Source organism: Enoplosus armatus, chromosome 3, assembly GCF_043641665.1.
Source record: "Enoplosus armatus isolate fEnoArm2 chromosome 3, fEnoArm2.hap1, whole genome shotgun sequence".
In the NCBI taxonomy this organism is placed as follows: Eukaryota; Metazoa; Chordata; class Actinopteri; order Centrarchiformes; family Enoplosidae; genus Enoplosus; species Enoplosus armatus.
This window is the reverse complement of record NC_092182.1, coordinates 10,044,440-10,068,526: the sequence shown is the minus strand read 5'-3', so window position 1 is coordinate 10,068,526 and position 24,087 is coordinate 10,044,440. Positions and strand designations below refer to the sequence as shown.

Below are 24,087 nucleotides of genomic sequence, written 5' to 3'. Positions count from 1 at the left end.
ATGGTTATCTCAAAGAGATGATGAAACCACAGCAGATAGTATAAGATAAGATAAGATAAAATAATCCTTTATCAATCCCTCAGCGGGGAAATTTGCATTGTTCCAGCAGCATACAGGATAGTGCAATACAGGCATAAGTAGAAAACAAGATATAATAAATAAAAACAATAAAGACTGTTATAAGAAAGCTACTAAAACTAAAAGACTAATATGAAAATATATTTCATGTTCACTGTAGCAGATGTATGTAATCAATATATAAGTTTCTGATACACAAGCATGCATTGAATTAAGTAATTTGTGTAACTATGTGGTTTTATATAGACCTGGATGAAGGGCCAGGGTAGAATTATAAGAGAAGAGAGACCCTCATCACTCCTTGCCCAACATGTCTCTCACAAAAATAGAAGAATTACCAAAACAGCAAAACATCAGACATTCACTTTGCTTTTTAAAAAAGTACGATGTTGGTAGTGACTAACTGAAAACATGTTTAAGTACAACATGAGTCCATGGAGCTCCACATCTGACTGCAGAGGCTGTCCCCCAGTGCCTCACTACTTTTGGGACTATGTCCTGTCCTCTGGGTTGGATTAACCACTAGGGGGCCCTGGTGCAAAATCAACTGTGGGGCTCCTATTCAGGTACCCCCACCTCCCATTTCCAAGTTAGTCATTGATAATTTGATTACATTCAAATCAGTTTAGTAAAATGTATGGTGTAAGCATGATATTAACGACATATATCTGGATTGTGACACAGGCCCCCTCTGGAAGACAGGGCCTCAGGTAAAAACACAGCAGCCACTTTATCACTCCAGTTTATATTGTGCATTAGGGGTGCACATTACCTGACACATTTGTAATAAATAAAATGTCTACTAACTAATTGCCCCACAGTGAACCTGGGGTCTTGAGGGTCTGGGGCCCTGCATGCGGCAGTTGCCTGGTTGGTAATCCCGCTTTACCTATCTTCTTTGTCAGGCAGGTGTACTTTTTTAGACTGTAAATAAAAAGACCTGCATCATCGTTGTTGTCAGTTTGTGTGTGTGTGTGTGTGTGTGTGTGTGTGCGTTTGTGTGCTCAGATTTTGCAGTTCTACAGGGCAGGCATATACAATATTTAGGAAAGTTGAGTTTATGCAGAACGTTTTGGCGCCACCTACAGGCTCCACAGAGGAGTGTTTGTTGAAATTGAACCTCCAATCGCCCGAACCTTAACAGAAAATTTCAAATTAAGATTTTAAATTCATTAAGTTATTTGTTCAAGTTTTGAGAGCCAGTTGTACTTGCGTCTTTTTGTAAGTCGGGTGGGAACTTTCAATAAACTGGGAACTATTATCACTTGCGTTTTACCCGGACATGTGAGCGGTTGCACAGGTGTCCAGTCTCGGCAGAAACGGTTTAGAATCTTTGGCTTCGGTTTCGGCACGCCATTGTGGGAAGTAGTTACTCTTACATTACCGAGTCCTCACTCCCCCGAGCTTGCTTTCCTAGTTGAGTTATCCTGAGTAAAGTAACAAAAGAAGAAACTGTTCCACAATGGCTACGGACTCCTGGGCCCAGGCGGTGGACGAGCAAGAAGCCGCGGCGGAATCGGTAAACCTTAACTTACGCAACACGAGCTAACGTGTTGTTAGCTTGTTTAGAGGATGCTTTGGCCTGTTCTGGTACACTGTAAGCGGAAATAAGGTGCTCAGCCTTGAAAATATATATAATATAATATAATATTTGTATAAATTGGACCCTGTGACTGTCTGTCTCAGTAACGTTCACAAAAACTTAAAAACGAAACTACCGGGTGGCCTCGGTCTGTCGTGAGAGCTAAGTTAACTAGCTTGAGCGGAGATGCTGCGTGCTCAATGAGTAACTAGCTTTAGCAGTTAGCTGGCTCGCAAGAAAATTATGCAACACGCTCTAAAATAGCTCTACTGATGACTTTGTCCAAGTTTGTGCCTCTCGTGTATTATTATGAGAGGCACCAACCGGGTCTAGACCTGACTCACATAATGGTAAGCCTTATTTTATCAGATAAATAACTGTAAACTTTTTATGTTCTTCCTTACAGATCGGTAACCTGCAAATAAAAGAGAAACCGGAGGAAAATGGTATGTGTGTAAAACAAGATAATGTGTAAAATGCAATAGTCAGAAAACCAATAATCCCCAAAATGTTTTGGATGTAAATATAAGTATTATTTTTAACATTGCAGGCACGGCTGCAAACGCAACAGACTCCAGCAGTGCAGCTGCAAGTTCAGAAGTTGAGGGAGAAAACAAGTCTACAGAAGACGATGAAAAAGGTAGGGTTGGTTATTATTTAAATGCCCTAAATATGTTAATCCTCTGATGACGTTGTCTTGATTGTCATTGCAACATAACTTTATTTTTTTCAGACGACAAAGCGGCACAATCATTGTTGAACAAGCTGATCCGGAATAATCTTGTCAATAACACAAATCAAGTGGAAGTCCTTCAGAAGGATCCCAACTCTCCGCTCTACTCTGTCAAGTCCTTTGAGGAGTTGCGACTGTAAGTGAATCCTCTGTTTGTCCACCCATCTCTCATGTTGCTTTGTAGAATATTAGGGCCTCGTATGTCATTGAATCAGTTATCAGTCATGCGTAGTGTTAATGACACATGCATGCACTCAGAAAGGATGTTTTGGAGCTAAAATGTTCCCACCAAGACCCATACTTTAATCATACTGATCCAGGAGTGTCCCTTCTGTTTGTCCTTTTTCATGGTATTTATTTTAAGGCGTGTGCGCACCGGCACTGAAATGTCAAAGCGATGAGGTGCTTTTTAGATCTGTAATAACCTTTGCTGAAGGCGTGACTATTTTTCTCCTGTGTGCAGCAAACCACAGTTGCTTCAGGGCGTGTATGGCATGGGTTTCAACCGGCCATCCAAAATCCAGGAGACTGCCTTACCTATGATGCTGGCCGAACCGTGAGTATACTTTGCGCTGTACATAAATGTTGTGGAGTCCTCTAGCAAAGCTTTATTTCTCTTGAGGCTTACTAAAATCTCAAATCCTGAATAGTCACTATAACTTTGGAAGTAATTTAATCAAACGTCCTTTAACTTTAAAATGTGAGATTAAATGAATAGCTCCTTGCTCCAGGTACTAATAAATACAACCAATACAAATACAACTACAATTTTTTGTTTCTTCTAGTCCACAGAATCTGATCGCTCAGTCGCAGTCAGGTACTGGGAAAACAGCTGCCTTTGTCCTGGCCATGCTCAGTCATGTAGATCCCAACAACAAATATCCCCAGGTTGGTTTTCACTTCCCTCACTTTTCTAAAAGATCTCAAATTGAAGTCTTGAGTTTAAAAATTGGTATATTTGACATGCTATGAGTATCTCTGGTAAAAATCTGAGGGCTTCCATCTCCCTGTCCCTCACAATAATATTATCCATAGTAGCTTGAACTGAATGACACAAGCTTTTACTGCCCCCTTTCATTTTTCTCTATCAGTGCCTGTGTGTGTCACCCACCTATGAACTGGCACTTCAGACTGGAAAGGTAATCGAGCAGATGGGCAAACACTATCCTGAGGTCAGACTAGTCTACGCCATCAGAGGAAATAAATGTAAGGCTTCTCTGCTCTCTTCAATGCTAGATATAATAGATATAGATAATAGATAAAAATAACATTTTGTCTGTTATTTGAATTGTTCCTATTGGTTTAAACATAAACCCAGCAGAGAGATGGCTCTGTGTGTTGACAAGCACTTGTTTCTTTTAAACGTTGCAGTGCAGCGGGGCATGAAGCTGCAGGAACAGATAGTTATCGGCACACCTGGCACCATGCTGGACTGGTGCGGTAAATTCAAGTTCATAGACCCGAAGAAGATCAAGGTGTTTGTGCTGGACGAGGCCGACGTCATGATCGCCACACAGGGTCACCAGGACCAGAGCATCCGCATCCAGAGGTCAGAATGAACACCAACGTTGAAGAGAAACAATCTCAGCACACAAAAGTTATTGATAAGCTATGAGATCATACACTGTGTCCCTAACACATGAGTTTATTTATGAAACTCACAAAATATCTATAATTGAAATGATAAATTGTCGTAAACTGGTTTTCTCAAGCTGAGTTTCTGCAATCAACATCCTCAAAAGTGGACCACTTTTTAAAAATCCACAACTACACTTTGACTTCTCTCTTCTCTGCCACACAGGATGCTGCCTAAAAACTGCCAGATGTTGCTGTTCTCAGCCACGTTTGAAGAGACCGTGTGGAACTTCGCCCAGCGCATCGTTCCTGACCCCAACATCATCAAGTTGAAAAGGGAGGAGGAGACGTTGGATACCATCAAACAGTATTATGTGTTGTGCAACAGCAGGGAGGAGAAGTTCCAAGCCCTCTGTAACATCTACGGAGCCATCACCATCGCCCAGGCCATGATCTTCTGCCATGTGAGTTCATTCACTTCGTGTTCATATTTACATACATGGTCTGCATTAAAAATGATGATTCAGACCTCGACCCCCAATTTTTTGGAGGAATAAAGAAATACAAATTCTTTTAAGTTTGTCAGATTATCAGAATTATTCAGCTGACTTGCTGGATTAGTCCGCTGTTTATTTTACCAACGCTTTCAGCACAAGGCCTTCTACAGGGTGTGTTAACACTCTAATTCTTCCTGTAAATCAGCTTGTGTTTTCACATTTGGTTACGTGGGACCCTAGTTTGCTGATGAAGTAGTTGAATCTCTCTCCTCTGTGTGATCCAGACGAGGAAGACTGCAGGCTGGTTGGCAGGGGAGCTGTCCAGAGAGGGCCACCAGGTGGCTCTGCTCAGTGGAGAGATGCAGGTGGAGCAGAGGGCCGCTGTCATCGACCGCTTCAGAGACGGCAAGGAGAAGGTCCTGGTCACCACAAACGTTTGTGCTCGAGGTGAGGACAGAATCAGCATCATGTCTTTATATGACATACTTAATAACAGCTTTGCACTTGAGACAGATCTCTTTACACATATATGTAATAATAAATATCCTGTTATTGAAATTACATGCTTTTAACAGCGGAGTCAAATATTCATTGGGTGCACGCACTACAGTGAAATACAAATAACACAGTATTGCCCATGTACATTGTTTTTCACTACTAACACTACTGTCTCACTATCTTTCTCCCCACTTGTCTTACACATTCAGGTATCGATGTCGAGCAGGTTTCTGTGGTGATCAACTTTGACTTGCCAGTAGACAAGGATGGTAATCCAGACAACGAGACATACCTGCACAGGATTGGCCGCACAGGACGGTTTGGCAAAAGGGGACTGGCCATCAACATGGTGGACAGCAGGATGAGCATGAACATCCTCAACAGGATCCAGGAGCATTTCAGTAAGTTTATTATTAAGTTGTTTACTCAGTATAATTACTCAGTTCAGGAAGATGGTGGTACCAGTGATCAGCCATATGTCAACCCTCCAAATGAACCCCACCATTTTCTATGGTTTCTCCCTCTACAGGTAAGAAAATTGAAAAACTAGACACAGATGATCTGGATGAAATCGAGAGAATTGCCAGCTAAAGAGAACGGCGTTTATCGCATGAAGGACGCCGACCCAACTTCCCTTCCCCTCTTCGCTCTCCAAGGACTGTACGCTCCTACAGTGTTTTATGCTTTTATTTTTTTAGCCGTCGGAGAAAAGAACAAAACCACAAACACAACATATGTTTACACGTGGATATGTCTCCTCTCAGACGAGTGTTTTGTAAGTCTCTGGAACATACCCCATTTCACTCTTTGTACCCCTTTGAATAAAGTCTATGAGTTTATCGCTGTGTTTCGTGATGCTGCAAAAGCAGCCATAGTCGACTCTGTTTTACTGAACACGTGGATTTAAAAAACACTTTTTGGTGTTGGCTGTAGCGGTGGCATGATACAAGCTATTCCATAAAGAGATTCACAAAAAAAACCTAATAGAAAAATAACCATTTTATGTGTTTTTAATTTTAATAGGAACAAAGTATAATTGAATGTAACTGTATCATGTTGACTATTACAGCATTTATTGTGCTCTGTATCGACCAAAACTCAGTACAAAGGGTGAAGTTGGGTATGCTGCTCGGAGCTGTAGTTTAATCATTAAGATTATGTTAGTGAGATGGTGATGGTTGGGTTTCAAGGGTCTATGCAAACTTATCAACCTGTGATAGCTATTATCAAATAGTATCAACCTGTATTCACATGACAGAAATTAATCCTGAATTAACCTCAGCTTTAGCATCAGGGTGTGTAGTCAAATGCCAAAAAAAGGCTACCTAGAGTGATAATACACTACTAACTCAAGTCATGGACATTTAGATATTTCTGTTTAGCTAGTAATCAATCATCAACCAACCATACTTTACACTCCTGTGTTATTCATATAATTTTAAAAACGATTACGGCCGTTATCAGGACAGGCTTGGCACCACTGCTGAGCATTAATCATTTAGTCTTCTCTTTCCTTCATCTGTCTCGTAAAACCTTGTTTTAACAAAATGTGGCCATTAAGGTCTGATGTGACGTTGGTTTCCCATTGTGTCTCACTGTCCCACATAATCTTTTCAATCAGGGTCTCCAGTTCAACTGAAACTCAGCTACATTCTTCACCTAGACTGTGCTGTTATTAAGGATTGTGAGTTTAAAAAAAACGCAATGCCTTCCTCAAGTGCATTATATATACATATGATTTTGTTATTGATATATTCTAAGACATTTGGGCTTAATATTCTGGCTAACACTTGAAATTTTGACCATATATTGAATTATGGACGTCTTTAGGATGTGTGGATTACCTTCTTTAAACCAAATGCTGAATTGACTTGAGGACCTTTGCCAATCAGATTCACTGTGTTGCTCCAACATGGTTGCATGGATAGAAAAATGTAAAATGTACTTGTGTACATATTTAAAAAAAAAAACAGTTTGACACTTCTAAGAAGTGCAAAAACATTCCTCGTGAGGTTCAATTTTGACAGATGCAGCACTTAGAATATGGTGAGCCTAATTAACCTTGCAGTAGTGGGTGACTGTACAAAATTATGGAAACAGTGCGATGTCTGGTGTATTTGATGAATGCGCCGGAACATTAAGGGCAGTGATTGGTCAGTCTGAACCTTGTACAAACCTCACCTGGCTCCCACCGGCACTGGGAAGGCTGCTGGTGGTTGTCCAGTTTTAATATTATGGACTGTTTACAGAGAACTTGCTGAAAATCACTCGACTCAATGAGCAGATTGCAGCCAAATTAGAGTTTTTAGAGTGTGCTGAAAATCCACGAGAGTGGTCTGTGAAGACTGTTGGGTAAAGAAGCCGTGTATGCAGTTTTATTTGGACATCTGGATGTATACATTATCAGTGAGAGTATGTGCACTTTGTTGATCCATAATGTAACACCACCGTACGAGAGCCATGGACACACAAAGCAGTTTTAGCTATAGAACTTAACACTCTTCTCCACATGTTGTGTACCTTGTTTGATAATTGTCAGAACCTACCAAAACCCAGTTCATACATGTATACATAGGAGTAATACTGCCTAACTAGGCTTAAAGCAAGTTGTCTGTTGTAACCTGAAGGTCATGTGTAGACAATGATAGGTTCAAGGTGTGTGGTATTCTGTAGCTGAGCTGCGTTCATGGACACAGTTATGTATTCTTAATATGTTGAATTAAAAGAACATGTAGATGTTCAACTGTATGTAGTCTAATGCTTATTTGTATTAAGTGTGGAAAAAGAAAACAATGTACACATAAATACAAAATTTATTACAATCATTGCATACAGTAGCAGTAATACAGTTTATCAACATGACTGAATGAATTAATCCTCTGAGTTTCCCCGGGAGATAAATTGCTCCCCTGATGTCTGTCGTGAAAGCTGCAGGTCTGAGGAAGCAAAGAAGAGGAAATAAATCTGAAACCTGTCCTGATGCACAAAGAGAGGCACTCTGAAATAACGCAATAAACAGCCTTGTTTCACTCTTTTTTCTTTTTTTGTTTAGCAAATGTGCCAAACAACCTGCACTTTGTGTGTAACCACTGAATCCAGAGCCCTCAGGCCACCTGACATAACTTCACCAGCAGCAAATCAAGCCACTGAACAAATATTCATAACACATATATTTATAATGTGACACCAGTATGATGATGTGATATTTAATATGGTTACTAGGAATTGTAGTTCCATTATTAATAATCACTTCACTGAATTGTGGTTTTGCTGAATTAGATTTAGTGTGACTTCTTCCTATTGGAGTTGTTTTAATCCAGCTTCCTCACCTGACTCTCTGTAGTCCACCCTGGTGAGGAAGAGGCCATGGGCTGGAGCAGCCAGGCCCTGTGGGTAGGCCAGAGAGTCCCGGGCCTCCAATATCTCCTGCAGCTGGGGCACCAAAAGCCGCCCCTGGCCTACAGCCACCAGGGCCCCCGTCATCCTCCGCACCTGGAGCACAAGGCCAAGGCAGTAATCGTCACATTAATATTACTGAAGATATCGCAACAGTTTGCCTTTTGACATTTTTAAATGGTCCCTTTATGCAGAATGACCCTGATTTACGATTTCCATATTATCCAGTCGCCACCAGCAGATGGTGCTACGTACTTGCAATGATCAGCAACACATTTCACACATTTACAGATTTTAAAGTAATTTGGGACAATATGAGGAACAAACCTGCTTATAGAGAAAAGATCTGCTTGTAAAAGTCAGCTCCCAGAATGGTATCTCTCTGGAAATAAACAAAACTAGTGTTAAAGTTGCACAAATGTGTGAACAATATAACAATATACTGCACATATAGTCATAAAATGTTGTCTGTATGCTGGTACAAAAGGTGCAGGAAGGCTTTAAGGCACATTCCCAACACTTCTCATGAAACGTTACATTAATAACATCAAGTCCTGAAGGCATGACAGTCCACTTGGCATCACTGACTAAATGCGACTTACTAAAGAAAGGTTAAATATTGCCACAGGGGTTAAAGTGCCACTTCAGAAGCAAAACAATATATTGAAGGGTAGTCAGATGTAATAAAGCATTACTCAGTCACATTAGTGCATCTACATATGAGGAGTGTAGATCAGGATGACACCTATTGAAACAAATGACAACAAATGAAAATATTTATTTAAAAATGTACCAAACCATTTTTCTGAAAGTGAATTATTTACTGCGACTGAAAAAGCCTCCTGTCTCATGTCTAAGACACGTCCCTCCTTTATCTCTCTTTTGTTGGATATTTCAATGCTCTCTCCCACTGTGTGGACAGAGGCTGATGTGACATTCATGCTCCTGCCAGACATCAGATGGAGATTTGTTTAAATGTCACATGCTGAAAACGCCACTGCAGCTCAGGCCCAACAGGATTACATGTAATGCCATAAACAATATGAATCTGTTTCTTTTGCAATTTGACATTCAATTCTTTTTACTGATGTTTGTTGTTTCAACATTTAAGTCACAGCAGCCTCTTTTCCCCAAAAACTGACAGGCTTTATATTTTGGGGAGGAAAGAGTGAAGTGAGCAAACAGGCACATGGGAAGAATTGGGTCAAATGCAAATTTGACTCAGCGCTTGCTGTCCGATTACATTTGACATGTAAGGAGCGCAGAGACAGATTTCTACAGCTGGGCTGTTAGCTCATGGACTCTGGTGAGGGACAGTATCTTTACATGGACAAACAAAGGCTGCACAGTCACACATGTGCGTCTGTGTGTGTGTCGGCTCTGACTAATTTCTTGACATGGGAATGACAAAGATAATGATAAAAGCATGATCTACTGTGACATACTGTCTTTGTATTTTTGCTTCTCCCGTCTAGACACACAAAAGTATTTTGAGGAGTTGATTTTACTCTTCACAAGAAAAATGAACTCATTCTTACAGCTAATGTACAGTGTGGCCAACACAAAGCTCTGAAATGGAGCACTGTTCACTTATGTGTGACAACATCAACCATTTTCTGTTTATGTCCAGCAGAGATCAGAGAACTCTGCCTCACATACACCCACAGCTCCCTGTTTTAGGATTGAAAAATGTAGTTCTACCTTTTGCTTTTCAATAACTCACAGCTCGATTTCTTCTCATTTTACTACCATTACTTAGAATAGTGACCCTCAAGGGGAACTCGTCTGGTCTGGTAAACTATTCCGGTGAAAATGGGCACTTTGGTGCAAATACACCATGTTACAGATCTGTAACCGTGACGCTCACAGCTTGTTAATGCACCACATGCGTTGAGGTTAGGGGACAGTGTGACCTTTACTCTGACCATATTGTGCACCATATTTCCAAGGCAAATAATTAATGCCAATGGAAGTGGAATTTGGCACACAGAGTGACCCCCACGGATGTGTAATCTCCCAAAGCCCACATGGCTCTTGGACCAAAGCCCCCCCCCCTCCATACCTTCATCTCTGCTATGGATTATGTTGGATCCTCATTGTCTAAAGTATATAAACCTACATGACACACATTACATTAATTAACACAAACAAAAACACTTCTACCTGTATGATCTAACGTGTCGCAGCTGGACATGTTGTCCTACTTCCTATGATGCACCTTTTGTTGCTTTGATGATTAAAAAAAAAGCACATAAATTTGCTTTTATATTTATAATGCTGGTGAATGAAGGACAAACTGTTGTGAACTGGATATTATTCAGTTCCCACAGACACTAAAGTAAACTTCAACATTTCATTTGGAAAAGATTAGTTTTGAGTCTGTTTGACCTGTGATTCACCTAAATATCACATCAAACACACCACTGAGTCTGACTGAAGCTTGAAAGGGAAATTTTCTAGGCTGTACAAGCAGAGTTGGCTGAGTGGAGTGACGGTAAATGATTCAAACCTTTGGCTGCTTGAGCATCAGTTGATGCAAGATTGAGAAACGAAAGATTTATCTTTTTGGGAGTGGAAAAGCACATAAATAATTTCTTTATTTTCTTGGCTTATTTTTCATCCATTTTGGACTGATCAGTTCCCCTGTCGCCGTGTTTCTGCTAACTCCACCGTTGGCCTCTCTGTGACAGCCTGCCGCTTCTTTTCACCTGCCAGAGGTAAGCTTTACTGGGAGGGGCTCAGAGGTTCATGCTATCCACCTAGATCTCACCAAATCCAACCAGTATGAGTCACCAGAGCCACGCCAAGAAAGTAAACCCTGAAAGGTTTCCCACCTGCAAACTCAGTCAATTGTGTATGTTGAAACACACAAACAAAAAACTGGAGGTAGGGCTGAACTGAACCAAGGTCTCTGCAGGAGCTGCTGAGTCTTTTGCTCATGTGCCTCTGCATCAACTTCTTTTAAAAGGAAGTAGTGTTTTAGTGTCTATTGTGTTTACAGCTTATTGCACTGTCCCCTAGTGTAAAAAGAAATGCAGCTTCAGTGTGACACCTTCCTCATACATTGTTTGAACTTGGCATACATGCAGACTGCTGGTATACACACAGCCTACCTGTGGAAGTGTGCCTGTACGAAGGAGCTTCCTGGCTGTATGTTGGCCACATCCAGCGTCTTCACTGGGTTTTTAAAAGGTGTATCGGAGTTGATGGCCCTGAAGCTGCTGAAGTCGTGAGTCCCAACCAGCAGGGCGGCAGCCTCACGCATGGCTCCCACATCCAGCTCCCTGATGAGAGATGGAAACAAGAGACATTTTTCTTTAATACGAGATCATGAAAAACATTACATTTTCTATGGGTGTTAAGAACAGGCAGCTGAGGTCAACAGACTTCTTAAATCAACCTTTGCAGGCTCATTGTAATATTGAAACGCAACCCGAAAGTGACCCGCCTGAACAGCGGGGTCAAGCAGCTGGGATGTGGCGTACACATTAAGTACGACAGGTTTTCAGGCCTCCATGTTCCTGCTTTCAAAGTAGAATAATTCATTGGTTGACTTATATAACGTGAACTTTTCTGACGTACAATGCCACGTGAGAGAACAGAGCATGTCGACGACCGACTCATTTGAGGGAGAGAGTGAGAGTGTGGGCCCGGTGCTCAGATCCTCTACAGTCTCGTGCTTCTGTCACTGCCTAAATATGATCTGACAGAGAGAGGGGGGTGGGGGGACGCAGCGAGCAGGGAAACGCGGGAGTGTGCTGAGTGACTCACTAATTAAAACCTTGAACATGAGTCATGAATGAAGACGTGGTGGAGAGCTGAAAAGACAGTGTGTTAACAGTGTGTTAACTCTTTTAAAAGAGAGGTTTGATCCTTCCCAGATCAAGGTGGTCTACAGTACACCCTTTATAACTTAGTATTAAAACTTTTAAGGCAAGGTGGCTAACCCTACCTACAAAGGTAATAACATCCCCATCAGCTTCAGCTGTACTTTATGTATAGTGCTAATTAGCAAATGTTAACATGCAAAACCAAGACGGTGAACATTACACCTGCTAAACATCAGCATGTTAGCATGCATTAGCAGTGTTAGTATTTGCGTTAGCATAGCTCAAAGCTCCACCGTAATACAGCCTCACTGAGCTGCTAGCATGGGTCATAGTCCCGTTTTGCTTTTAATACATTTTGTCTTGTTCTATTTTACAGTTTTCTTTTTAAGTCAATTATCAAGCAAAAATGCCAAATGTTCTCTGATTCCAGCTTCTTAAATGTGATCATTTGCTTCTTCTCTCTTTGTTATATCACTTTAAATTTGATACCTTGGGGTTTTCGGGTATTGGTTGGACAAAACAAGCAATTCAAGGTTTTTGCCTTGGGTTAGGTAGGCCTTTTTTTGGACACTTTTTGCCTTTATTTGATAGTGGAGATAACGGGCTGAGAGGGGTTGTTTGTTGGTTAGTTTTTCAAAAGCTGAACTGGATTTCAAAACATTCTTGAAACAGTAAAGAGATAAAGTGACGATTTCACTTGTTCGAAGAAATGTAAGATTTCAAGACTAAATTCAATATTAAAATGAACAGCAGAGTTTAATATTTTTTGCAGTGGGAGAAAAGGGGGGGTGTGATGACGAGGGAGAGGCAGATCAAAGAGAGAACGGAGAGAGAGAGAGAGGCTGCTGAGGCAGAGACGCTCAGGGGTGGAAGGATGAGAGGGATGCTGAAAATGAGAGGAGGGATAACGAAGCAGAGACACCAGAGAGAGAAACAAGGGAGGGAAGGAGAAATAGAAAGAGGAGAGAAGGAGAAGGGTGGGAGAGGGAAAGAGAGAGAGGGGAAAAAAAAATCACAGTAAGGGTAATGTGCGTGGGTGTTGTTCTGCATGTGTATAAGCCCGCAGCTTATCTTGCCCTACTTTTCCCCCAAAAAAGTAAAGAGAGGCGCAGACAAATGCTCATATGTACACTCTCTGAAATGTGCTTCTTCATGCTCCCTCCTTCCAATCACAGCTAAAAGAGCATCGTCTGAGCTATGAAGCACTCGCCATTTCACCCGTTTCTTTCTCTCTTTCTGCATTCTGTCCATCCTCAACCCCTAACTCTGTTTCTCTCCCTCCGTCTCCTTTTGTTTGTTTTTTGGGACGTCAGCTCAGATAAAACACTTTGTTTGACTGGCCTTAATTTGCAGTTCCGGCATGGCACGTGTGGATTATTCATGTGTTTAACGTGCCATTGTTTCTGCAAGGCTTGGCATGAGCTTATTGAGGGTGTGTCAGTGTGTGTGTGTGTGTGTGTGTGTGTGTGTGTGTGTGTGTGTGTGTGGACCTACTTGTTAGATTTGAGTCTGAGCTTGATTTTCTTTTCCTTTTTTTAAGGGAAATCATCATGCATGCAAACACAAGGACGGAGGCTGAAAAGACAGATGAGTGAATGAAGGGAGGGGCTGTGTATAAAGTGGGATAACTTACGAGTTGCGGAGCTGCCAGCAGAGATCGCGGTCTGTGAGGGGAAGCAGAGAGTGGTGGGGGATTCCCAGGGCAATCCGGTAGACGTAGGTCCGAGACTGGGCACGGAAACGGGCATGGAAATCATCAGGCACACGGTGGGCATGGGTGATCCTGGCAGAGTAACAACAGAGCAGAGTCAGGCCTGAAAAGATGGAAAGTTGAGCTCTACTGACAATGGGAATGTGCAGTAATGTCTTCAAAAATGACAGAAAATAATACCAAACATTTGAATTCTGGTAGAAGTAACTGATATCCTTTTTAAAAAAATTGTGCTCCACGTCTTCCCCAGACACAGATGGTGTTAATACTCTCATTTTTGCACAGCCAGCAAGAAAAACTGTGCACAAGTCATTGTCCAAAATGCCAACATTGCAGCTTTTTACACAAAAGCAAACCCGTTGTCAGAGTCCTTAAAGGGCTGCCAAGAACCCTGAAGAGCCAAGCGCTTACACTCACACTGTTAGCATCACAGCAGACTCAAGAGGCTGCAGCTCTTTGATGCAACTCCAGCGGCTAACACAGGACACTTCCTGTGTATCTGTGCACACACACAGGCACATAGCCAGGGATAGATCATGTAATAACGCTGATGCAGTCAGACAAAATTTCCTTTGATGATTAAATCAACCAGCGTGGATCGATTTATGAGTGTGGTAACATCGTTAAGTCGACTGTAGACTGGCATTTCTGATCAAAGCTGTTCACTTTTCAAACTGTTCAAGCTCTTGTGAAAATTGAGCATAAGTGATAGAGTGAGTGAGAATTCTTCATGGCTGGTGCTACAGCAATCAACATAAACATTGTAAACTTTTTGAAAATTTTAAATAATTTACTGGCAGTTTTTAGGAAACTCTATTCATCTAACTATTTCCATCTGTGTAGTATACCCAAATTTTAGGCTTCAATCTAAATAAAATGTAGGTTACATAACCTCTGGGCTTCCAGGTGAGTGAGGGGGGGGGGATCCAAAACAGTCCAATTTATAACTGAGCAACATAACACAAAAATACTGTCTTTAATGGCTGGCCTAATTATCACTCTTCATATGTTCACAGCTGATAAAGAAAGTGAAATTCCACACTGTCCCTCTTCAATAAGGCAGAGATGTGTTGTACAGTAATAATACAGTGACGAGCGGGGAATCTTTAATGCTCACATCTGTGAACTAAAAGAACAAAGAGCTGCCGCCAGCTGTGCCAGTGTGATTGTGACGCCACAAACACACACTAGCACCCTGTAGTGTTCGTCCACACACGCCTATGCATTCATGCATGTGTGTGCTTTGTGTGTTAGAGAAAGCAGGAGGTGACAAGGAGGCAGGGGTGTGTTAGCATGTATGAGTGTAACTATAAGAACAATGATGATCAAATATACAACATGCATGTGCACATGCGTCTGGTTTTCTGTACACAGCAGTGCATGTTCAGTCTATCTGTGTGTGTGTGTGTGTGTGTGTGTGTGTGTGTGTGTGTGTGTGTGTGTGTGTGTGCCAGTGCACAATCTGAGAAACTAGGTTACGTTTCCAGGGGAGGAGATTGGGTGTGACACGTGGCAGAGGAAACCCTTGCGTCTGCTTTCAGCGCCTGCTCCAATGTGAAGTGACAGCCTTTGCCTGGCCTCTAAACCACACACACACATAAATGTTTCATAAGCATTGTACAAAGCATGGCCTCACACATTTGGGAACTGGGGCATTGTTTAGCACCACTTTACTACTCAGCAGCTTCCCCCTTATGGGGAAAGGGCGACTCATTTTAGGCTAATTGAGGCCTTTTTTCACGGCAGCGCAGGAGACAAAGTGAACCCCCGGCTGCAGAGATATTTTTTACAGCGTGCAGTCTATGTTTAAATCCTGCTTTGGCACTCAGGAGGCAGCGGACCAAAGCTGCGAGCCAGGAGCCACATTCTGATTGTTGCTGTTACAAAAACTCTTTTTGGTAACCTCTTCCCGCCAAGGAAGATGTGAAAAGATGGTTCGAGGTGCCGGATCTGACAATGTGTTTTTATGTCCAATCTGAACACAGCAGAGTGTGTATGAACATTACTGAATATTTTGTGTATATAAGGAAGTTCAGAGCCCGTAAATAATTTTGTTTTATGAAGCATCTTCACAACATAAAGCCTAATGCTACTGAGAACAAAAAATGTGTGTGTACTGTTTATTTCTCGGCATGTTTCACATACTAATCAGGAAGGTAATTTCCATTTAGCTAGGTGAGTGTATCCGTGTGTGTGTGTGTGTGTGTGTGTGTGTGTGTGTGTGGTGTGTATTAATGGATGCTATAGACCAAAAAGCAGAGCAGGGATAATCCTTTCTAACCTTCTCTCTGCAGGTTTAAGGATTAGCGGGATGCTGGGAGCTCCCCTCTCCTCCCTCCTCTCTTCACTCTCCCAGATGGCTCGTTCTGTTTCACACTCTCACTCCTCCGTCTTCATTCAGACTGTGTCAACATCTGTTTGGTGCTCTAACTTTGTCTTTTCCTCACCCTCTCTCGCTGACTCCCTTCATCCCTCACTATCCCCTCTCTCTCCTTTGTCCTTCTCTGTTTGTGTCTTCTTCTTCTCTCTCAGACAGAAAAGCTGCTGACTAAATATCACAAAGTATCACAGCAGTCTCAACCAAAGCAGTCATGAGAAGGAAAGCAACTATGGCTTTGAATAATGCAGTGATGTGTAATGATGGGATTAAAAGGAGGAGGAGCTGCTCTTTTCCTCTGAATGCTCAACAGGTGAACTTTACTGAACTCTACTGTTGTTTGGGATTTATTACAGGTGGCATATCCTCCGGCATTGCTTGCATTGTTGTATAAATGTTTTGCTTTTTGTGTGCTTTAAGGTTTTAATAACAATACCTCAAGTATCTCTACAGTACAATTCTCTGAGAATTTGAGACATTTTTTGTTGACAGGGCAGCGTGTTGTTCTCAGGCACAAAGAGGGAAAACTTGACAAAATAAAGTATCTTTTACAGAATTCGTTCATATTGATAATGGGGTGATTTTGTGGGATGACAGGGTTGGTATGTGATGTCACCATATGCAGAGGTCACCATGGTCACTTCTCTCTTGAGAGGCAAACACACGTCAGCATCATCAGACATGATACATTTACCTTCGTCAGAGGTAATGTATGACTCTGAAACCTTATGGCAGCACTTTTGAAATGTCACACTCATCTGAGGAGTGCTGACTCACCTGATTTGCTCGGTCCTGAGGTGGAAATTGAGGGCATCGACCAGAATGTCTTCATTAAAGGGCGGCTTATCGTTCTTGCGCTGGAGGTCGAAGTGGGCGGAGTTGGAGAGGGCGTGGACACCCGCGTCTGTCCTGCTGGAGACTGACAGAGACACCAGGTTGAGCGGCCTCAGCCTCCTTACTGCATCCTGCACACAGACAGAGAGATAAAAAGCTGTGGGTTGTTGTATTGTAAAACATGTTTTTGAAAGAATTACTTTTGAACTTTTGATGTCACTCATAGCTTACCACAAATAGTCAGACAGATAAGGTGTGTACTTTTTTTCTAATATATTTTTTGCCATTTGTAAGCCTGTATTAGAAATACAGTATTAGACAGTAGAGGGCTGACAGGAAATGAGGGGAGAGAGTGATGAGGAATGACATGCAACAAAGGTCTCCAGCCAGATGCTAACAGCTGACGTTGTAGTGTCACGGTCTTTTCAGTGGCCCCTGGGCATTAGGTATCTTATCCTATCCTTCATTTCACAGGATCACAAACATACAAACTGACGAGCTGAATAATCTGCTGTCACCAGTGAAAACAAATGGAGTCCTTATCATGGTTCATATTTGACAGTTTATTAAACAAAACAGAGACGTGCTTCTGTTATTTAGCTTACTGTCACTGATATAAACAGGGTGGACAAAATATTACAACTCAACAGCACCACAAACTACAGACTCCAAAATGGCCATACGGTTGAATCGACACCTCAAGAAAAACTGAACATTATAACCTTCATGAAAGCAGAACTTATAGCAGGACTGTGAGTATATTGCTCTTTGTGCATCTCTCTCATCTGTTATGTGTTGTTATCCACATGATAAATAATATTCATGATCCAGACTCATAATAAGATCTGCTCACATTTCAGAAGCAACTTTACAACTTCTGGTTTTCAGGACTAGGACTGATTTTAGAAGGAAGGAAAGCGGAAGTATGTATTGGAGGATAAGACATGACACTAATTTCAGTAACACTTACCTCCAACTGGTCCTGGACCCCTTTCCTAACCAGCTGATGTGGAGGCACTTTCACTGCGCCGCTGCAGATATAATGACAATCAAATAATAAATCAATAATAGCAGACCTTAAAATGTAACCAGTAATCCTGCGGTGTAAAACCTACCTGTATTTTGTTCCAATGTATTGAAAGAAGATGAGGTAACGTGCCCAGTTGTGCATGGTCTCTCCAAAATGTCTTTGCTCATATTGTTCGCGTTACAGAGTGAAGAGTGAAACGTTACATTTAAAACAGCCTTTTTATGGGTGTAACTCTGACATGAACACCGCGTCTTTGAGATTGACACTGGGAGTCAATGAAGGACGATTTTCATAAACCCCTGGTGGAGCACTCATGTGTTCAGGGACTGAACCGACGCGACAGACTACAGCAGAGACAACACAGCAGCCGGGGCGTCAACACGAACCGCATTTCCGGGTAGGCTCGTGGTTTAATTTGTAGTCCGGAAGCATATTAGATTCCTGTTTGCAGCGTCTCAACTGAGGTATTAAGAGAGCAGGTTAGTGTGTCACTGTAGTCAGTATTTTGTCCTTAACATGAACTCGATAGAAGAACCAACATTAAAGCTTTGCGTCAAATAGACACACTGTGATATTCAGCATGTCACACAAGCGGAACCACAAGTGGACATCCCGCCTCTGGACATCTTTGGCAACATGTTTGATCACGCGCTGTACAACATTTCTACATGCACGCACTCAACCGCGTGACTTCTTCTACGGTCACTGCATGCACTACAAATGAACTGCACTTTGTTAACATGAGCGTGTAGTTTCAGGCGCAACTTTTTCTTTTAATATCAGTTTGATGGGTGACTCTTTTAAAGCGGTCCCTTTTTGATTGCGTCATAATCCACAGAGGGGTGTGTGTGTCGTCGTCGTCGTCGACTCTGACGCAAAGCCATCTGCCTTGAACATCATTGAGTTCAGAGACTATATGATTTAGTGGAGATGGTTCAGCTGCCAGTGGAGCAAAGACAGTCGACACGAGCAACAGGATCGCTGGAGGAGGATTAGGACCACACGAGAAAGAAAAGAGAAAGACAAACATTAATGTTATTTATCTTATTCTTAAATTAGTTACTATATAATATATATATAAAAATATATTAAAAACGTATTCTATAAATCTTAGCCTGGTAATTACACTGAATTGCTCTTTTGTTTCACTTCATTATTGTACTATTTACAGTTAGACATCTAAAAACTTTTCCCCAAAAGCTCTAAAGGCTAATACATACACACTAGTCTTCAAAATGTCACAATGTCAATCGACTTTGTTGAAACCGCCTAATGTTTTAGATATGTGGGTACATTAGGCCTATTTTATAGTAAAGCAGGCAAATTGAGTGAGTGACCGTATTTATCTACTGAGCTTTTATTCTAGTGTTGGATTAAGGAATACATTGTAAAATTTTAAATGGTAGTCAGTCACATTACCCTTGTTTGGTTAATAAACATCAGCATTAGCCTACTGTAAGATTGGGGGGATGACAGGTTTTACATACTGTCTCTCTTATATACAATATTTTGACTGAGTTTATGTGAGGAGGCTTCTGCTGAAGTCTCAGCCTGTTTGTTCTTTGTAGACCTCCATCCTCCCATGATTCCTCCTGTTCTCCGGCGGTGTTACGGCGGGTTGTAACTAGTCGGCGCTCTCCTCTCCTCTTTCACTCTCCTCTTGTGCAGCTACGCCTCTCGCCTGTCTCGGCAGCAGCGGCAGCAGTGTTGTAGTAATCCGCCTGCCGCGCACGGAGCTCGCATTCGGTGTCACGGTGCCACCGGGAGAGGGGCGACAGACTGCTGCGCGTCAGGGGATACCAGTCACCATCCGCACGGTTCACGCGACGACATCCCGCCGCGGGCAATGACATTGGCAGACTGAAGTGGGAATACACGAGAAAACGCAAAAATGACGGTGGACTTTGAAGAATGTATTAAAGATTCCCCCCGATTCAGGTAAGGCTGCTCCTCGCAGGCACATCACAGCGGTGCGCAAAAAATGGCACACCTTCTTTTACGCATGATTATTTTTTTTTTACACGGTGACTGGTCGCTTCCACTCGTGCAGAATTTGTGGTGGCATCAACAGGGTGAATAACACAAGATGTGGTGTCTAATGTCTGGTTCTCTCATGTGGTCAACAGCATGATGGCGTTTTTCTTTTTCATGTTTTGGTCCTTTTTTTTTTTGCATTTTTTGATCAAATTTTCTTATTCCTTTGATTTTTTTTAAATGTCATATTTTGTTTGCTTTTAAAACATTTATGTGCATTGTGGTGCATTTGCTGGAAGACATGTGTGTGTCATTGGTTCCCATGTGATAGTCTGATTTTTGAAAGTGGCTTGTGACGTTAGCTCAGTGCATATGAGAGGAGGGACACTCATTTGCCACGCGCAGTGAGGATCCATTTTGCACGAGTGTAAAAAATTGGAAGTGATTTTCAGTCCTGATGCCACGCTTTAATCAACCCCCTTATATCCATTAAATAAGAAAGAGGCACTCGTTTAATGTGACCTTATAATAAGTGAGAGTGTGTAAGTGGATCCTCCTGTGTGTGAGTGTTGCAGCATGGCATACAGGTTGGGTGCAGTCTTCTCATTTGCTCTCAGAGGAGGCCCTGCAGTCACCCAGTGTGGATTTGTGGTAGGAGACTGGAGAGGAGATGCCCTTGCAGGAGCAGCAGCCGCTTTGGCTTGGATGGCAAAGAGGCAGCAGGGAGAGGAGTACACTCTCTCTCTGCTGGGATGGAGCTCGTATCCTGGGCACAGATCCAGCTGTTCGGCCCCTTGCCTGCCCGCTGGAGGGTTGTAGTCCACACTCAGTCCACGTGCCAGTCTGGCTGCACTCCTGATGGGAAACTAGCAGAGGAGATCCTAGCAGCATGTAGGCCAGGGATCCCCTGTTAGTTATGCCAGGGAGACGGGCTGGTAGTGTCATTTATTCAGTGTTTTGCTGAGAATAAGCAGAATGGTAGTTGTATTTCTGTGTTCTCTCACGTTTCTCCATGTCAGCGTCTGTTGCCTGTTTGCTCTCTGTTCTCTGTGTTTGTCATTTTCTTGCTTCCCTCTCCCCTCTTCCTCTCTCTCAGACGCAACTTCTCCTGTTTGTTGAACATCGTGTGACCAGTAGATAGTTTGTGATTCGAGTGAGCAAGCAGACAGTGGAATAAAAGAGAGAGGCTGAGCGGGGACAGACATTCAATTTGCTGCTTAAAATCCCTCCTCTGTGATGGATGGCCAAGACGAAAGGTCACTGGAAGAGGCAGAGAAGCAACACACATTTGGACGCTTCCCGTTTTCTGCCTGGTTCACTTTCCCATGGTCTTATGAAGACTGCTATTTGGAAAATTCCACCACTGACACTGACTGAAGGAAGCTGATGTTTCCTCAGGTTCACAAGCAGCAGGGAAAAAGTAATGTTGCGTAACACCGTGATGATGGTGGTGAAAATTTTTTATAATAATTGTCAATGTGTTCTTTACATATAGCTGTATTTATATAGCTATCGTTATATTGCAATTGAGTACATTTATACACACTACTTTTCAGACTGGAGTCTGGATTATAATGTTTACATAGAGCATGAGAGACCTGTATACATGATATTATCCAGGTTTCTCATCATCCGTCGGTGCAGCCATGTCTTGGGTTTGGTTTCTGGCCACCTGGACACTCAAGATACACACACACACACACACACACACACACACACACAGTTTCCTGCCAAAAACAAATGATAGAACAGTAGAAACCAGACCACAGTTTGACCTCATGATACAATGATGCAAATATTCAGGAGCTTTTCTAAATACCTAAACAACTACTAATAAAGAAGTATTGAGCAAATTCATGTGAAACGGCAATTACCATAAAAGAGGAAAATTAAGAAAACAGTGAAGGTGATGGCAGTAACAGTAAAGACAGTGACAATCACTTTGAGGACATTGTGGATCATCATGGAGGGCAAATCAGATGAGACTCTATTCAAAGTTTAACAGCCAAATAATGTGTCATTTCTTAACAAAAGGCAGCAGGTCTATTACACTGGGGAACAATTTGAAAAAAAATTTCTGTTGAGTTAGATTTTTATGCTGATTAACAGTAAAATTGGCATGCTGATTCCAAAATTGCAGTCAGTTTTTTTCTAGCACGTCAAGTTTTTTCTCCACAGCTTACCCTCCAGATAAGCAAAATTCCACTGATTAGCTGTAGTAAGACTTGCCAGCTGATTACGATTGTGCAGTCACAATTGAGACAGTGCGGTGAGAGGTGTGTGCAGCTCCCAATAGGTCAGTACTATCACACACATATCTGTTAAGTACAGTATTTTTCATATTTTTTAAGAAAACGGGGATCCTATAGTTCAAAAACTTGACGTGATAGAGAAAAACTGAGATCAGTTTTGGATTCCGCACCCAAGAATTAGTTAAAAACAGCTGTCAGACCTAACTCAACAAAAATTGTGTTCCCCAGTGTTATCAGTGTTGGGTGACTTTGCCACTTAATGAAAGACAGTCATTGCAGAATTTCCCATTATAACGGAGTGACTGTTGTCCCAGGTTTCCTTCTCCTCCTTGTTGTGTCACTCTGGAGAAACAGCAGAGAGCCAGTCCTTGTCTGTCTTCCCACACATGGCGCTTTTAAACAGCTCACACACACCCTCTCACTGCAGGTCTCGACTTGTGCCGGTCCTGTATGTGCGTATGCATGATTGGGTGAGCATGAAAGAATCTTTAAAGGTATGCCAGAGTGTCTGTAACACCTATCTTTTTGTTCAGTCATGAAGTTCATGAAATCTGTGCACCTGCCTTCAGTTGTTGCTGCTAAATGGTTGTAATCTGATTCCCCGGAGGCACTTTGCTCTCCACTGGGCCGGATTCTGGCTCGTCTACACTGAGGGTTCAGGAAGTTATCATGCTGGTTTCATTTTGATGGCAGAACAGAACTGTGGTCGGACAGGTTTTCAACATCGTCATTATTATAAACTAAAACCAATTGACTTGAACATTATATTTTGATATGCAGTGCTAGGCGTCGTGCGTTACCAAGTATACACACGCTACTGTGACTGTGTCTTATTCATCCACTAACAAACATTACTGTTTCATTTTCTTGAAGTCACCTAATAGTTACTGACCTCGTGATCCTAAAGGGAAGTATTACATTATCCTTTTATTACTTATATTTAGGCCTTTTATTGACTATATTGTTATGATATAAGTATTAATATGCATATGTGGGTGTGCGCTGTTGCCTAGCAACAGCTGTTGTAAGTGAGACAAATGAGAGCTCAGAGAAAAGAGGACAGAAAATGTAAGAATGGAAGAGAGAGTGGGTGCTTTGAAAAGACACTGAAAATTTCCCATTTTATTGTGACGAAGTAAGTTTTGTCCAAATGTGTCTGTTGACTGTTTTCAGCTCAACAAGATATCTACTTTCTGTTTTGAGACTTTTCGTGGGTAGTAAAAGTTAAGTAATTAGAAGAGTAATTTATTGGAGTTAAGTGTAGTTATTGTTAGTAACTGTGGTTCTTGGTGGAGTTGGTGAGTCCCATATTTAAACCCTCACTTAATATCAATCTTACTGCAGTTGCGTCTCCACTGCATTATGACATCTGTGTCACATGTAAACTAATAAGAAAATGAAAATACTGGATATATAAATACTGGAATAGCAGGTGTTGCCTGTAGCAATTGGTATCTCAAGTCAGTGAGTTTGGAGGACCAGCCGCACCTGTCTGCCTCTTTTTCTCTGTCACTTTTCTCATTTTCTTTATCCCACCCACATACATGCAGTATACAGCACCAGGCTGTCGAGACAGGTTGAGTGAGTGAGTCAACAAGACTCAGCAACTGACAGGAGGAGACAGACCGGCAGAGTGGACGATAAAGTTGTTGTTTTGCAAATGTGTCACGCAACTTATACCAGTATTATATTCTACCTTGTAAACCAAACCTGGTTTTAA

The 24,087-nt window shown here is 41.9% G+C and overlaps 3 protein-coding genes across 4 annotated transcripts in view; 2 read left to right on the top strand and 1 right to left on the bottom strand.

Annotated features, from left to right (window-relative positions):
* The first annotated feature begins 1,433 nt into the window (after positions 1 to 1,433).
* ddx19b (DEAD-box helicase 19b) lies at positions 1,434 to 7,992 on the top strand. Of its 2 annotated transcripts, none has more exons than XM_070902462.1 (12): positions 1,434 to 1,597; positions 2,067 to 2,106; positions 2,211 to 2,300; positions 2,394 to 2,529; positions 2,857 to 2,949; positions 3,179 to 3,281; positions 3,485 to 3,599; positions 3,765 to 3,942; positions 4,195 to 4,432; positions 4,750 to 4,912; positions 5,173 to 5,364; positions 5,493 to 7,992. In XM_070902462.1, exons 1-12 carry the CDS (start codon positions 1,541 to 1,543, stop codon positions 5,552 to 5,554), a joined length of 1,467 nt encoding a protein of 488 aa, XP_070758563.1. In that variant the 5' UTR covers positions 1,434 to 1,540; the 3' UTR covers positions 5,555 to 7,992. The 2 variants fall into 2 exon arrangements, with proteins under 2 accessions (XP_070758563.1, XP_070758564.1); XM_070902463.1 differs by having other exon boundaries at positions 2,067 to 2,110; positions 2,242 to 2,300.
* pusl1 (pseudouridine synthase like 1) lies at positions 7,801 to 18,345 on the bottom strand. The gene is made up of 8 exons (XM_070902464.1): positions 18,227 to 18,345; positions 18,082 to 18,142; positions 17,055 to 17,242; positions 13,823 to 13,972; positions 11,473 to 11,643; positions 8,687 to 8,741; positions 8,293 to 8,455; positions 7,801 to 7,899 (listed from the first exon to the last, which is right to left on the bottom strand). Exons 1-8 carry the CDS (start codon positions 18,280 to 18,282, stop codon positions 7,835 to 7,837), a joined length of 909 nt encoding a protein of 302 aa, XP_070758565.1. The 5' UTR covers positions 18,283 to 18,345; the 3' UTR covers positions 7,801 to 7,834.
* A 1,571-nt stretch (positions 18,346 to 19,916) lies between these two features.
* Positions 19,917 to 24,087, top strand: part of LOC139282327 (arf-GAP with coiled-coil, ANK repeat and PH domain-containing protein 3-like) — a 55,984-nt gene continuing 51,813 nt past the window's right edge. The window contains exon 1 of the mRNA XM_070901957.1: positions 19,917 to 20,079. Within this exon, the coding sequence (XP_070758058.1) occupies positions 20,033 to 20,079 (47 nt within the window). The 5' untranslated portion in view covers positions 19,917 to 20,032. The remainder of the gene's footprint in view (positions 20,080 to 24,087) is intronic.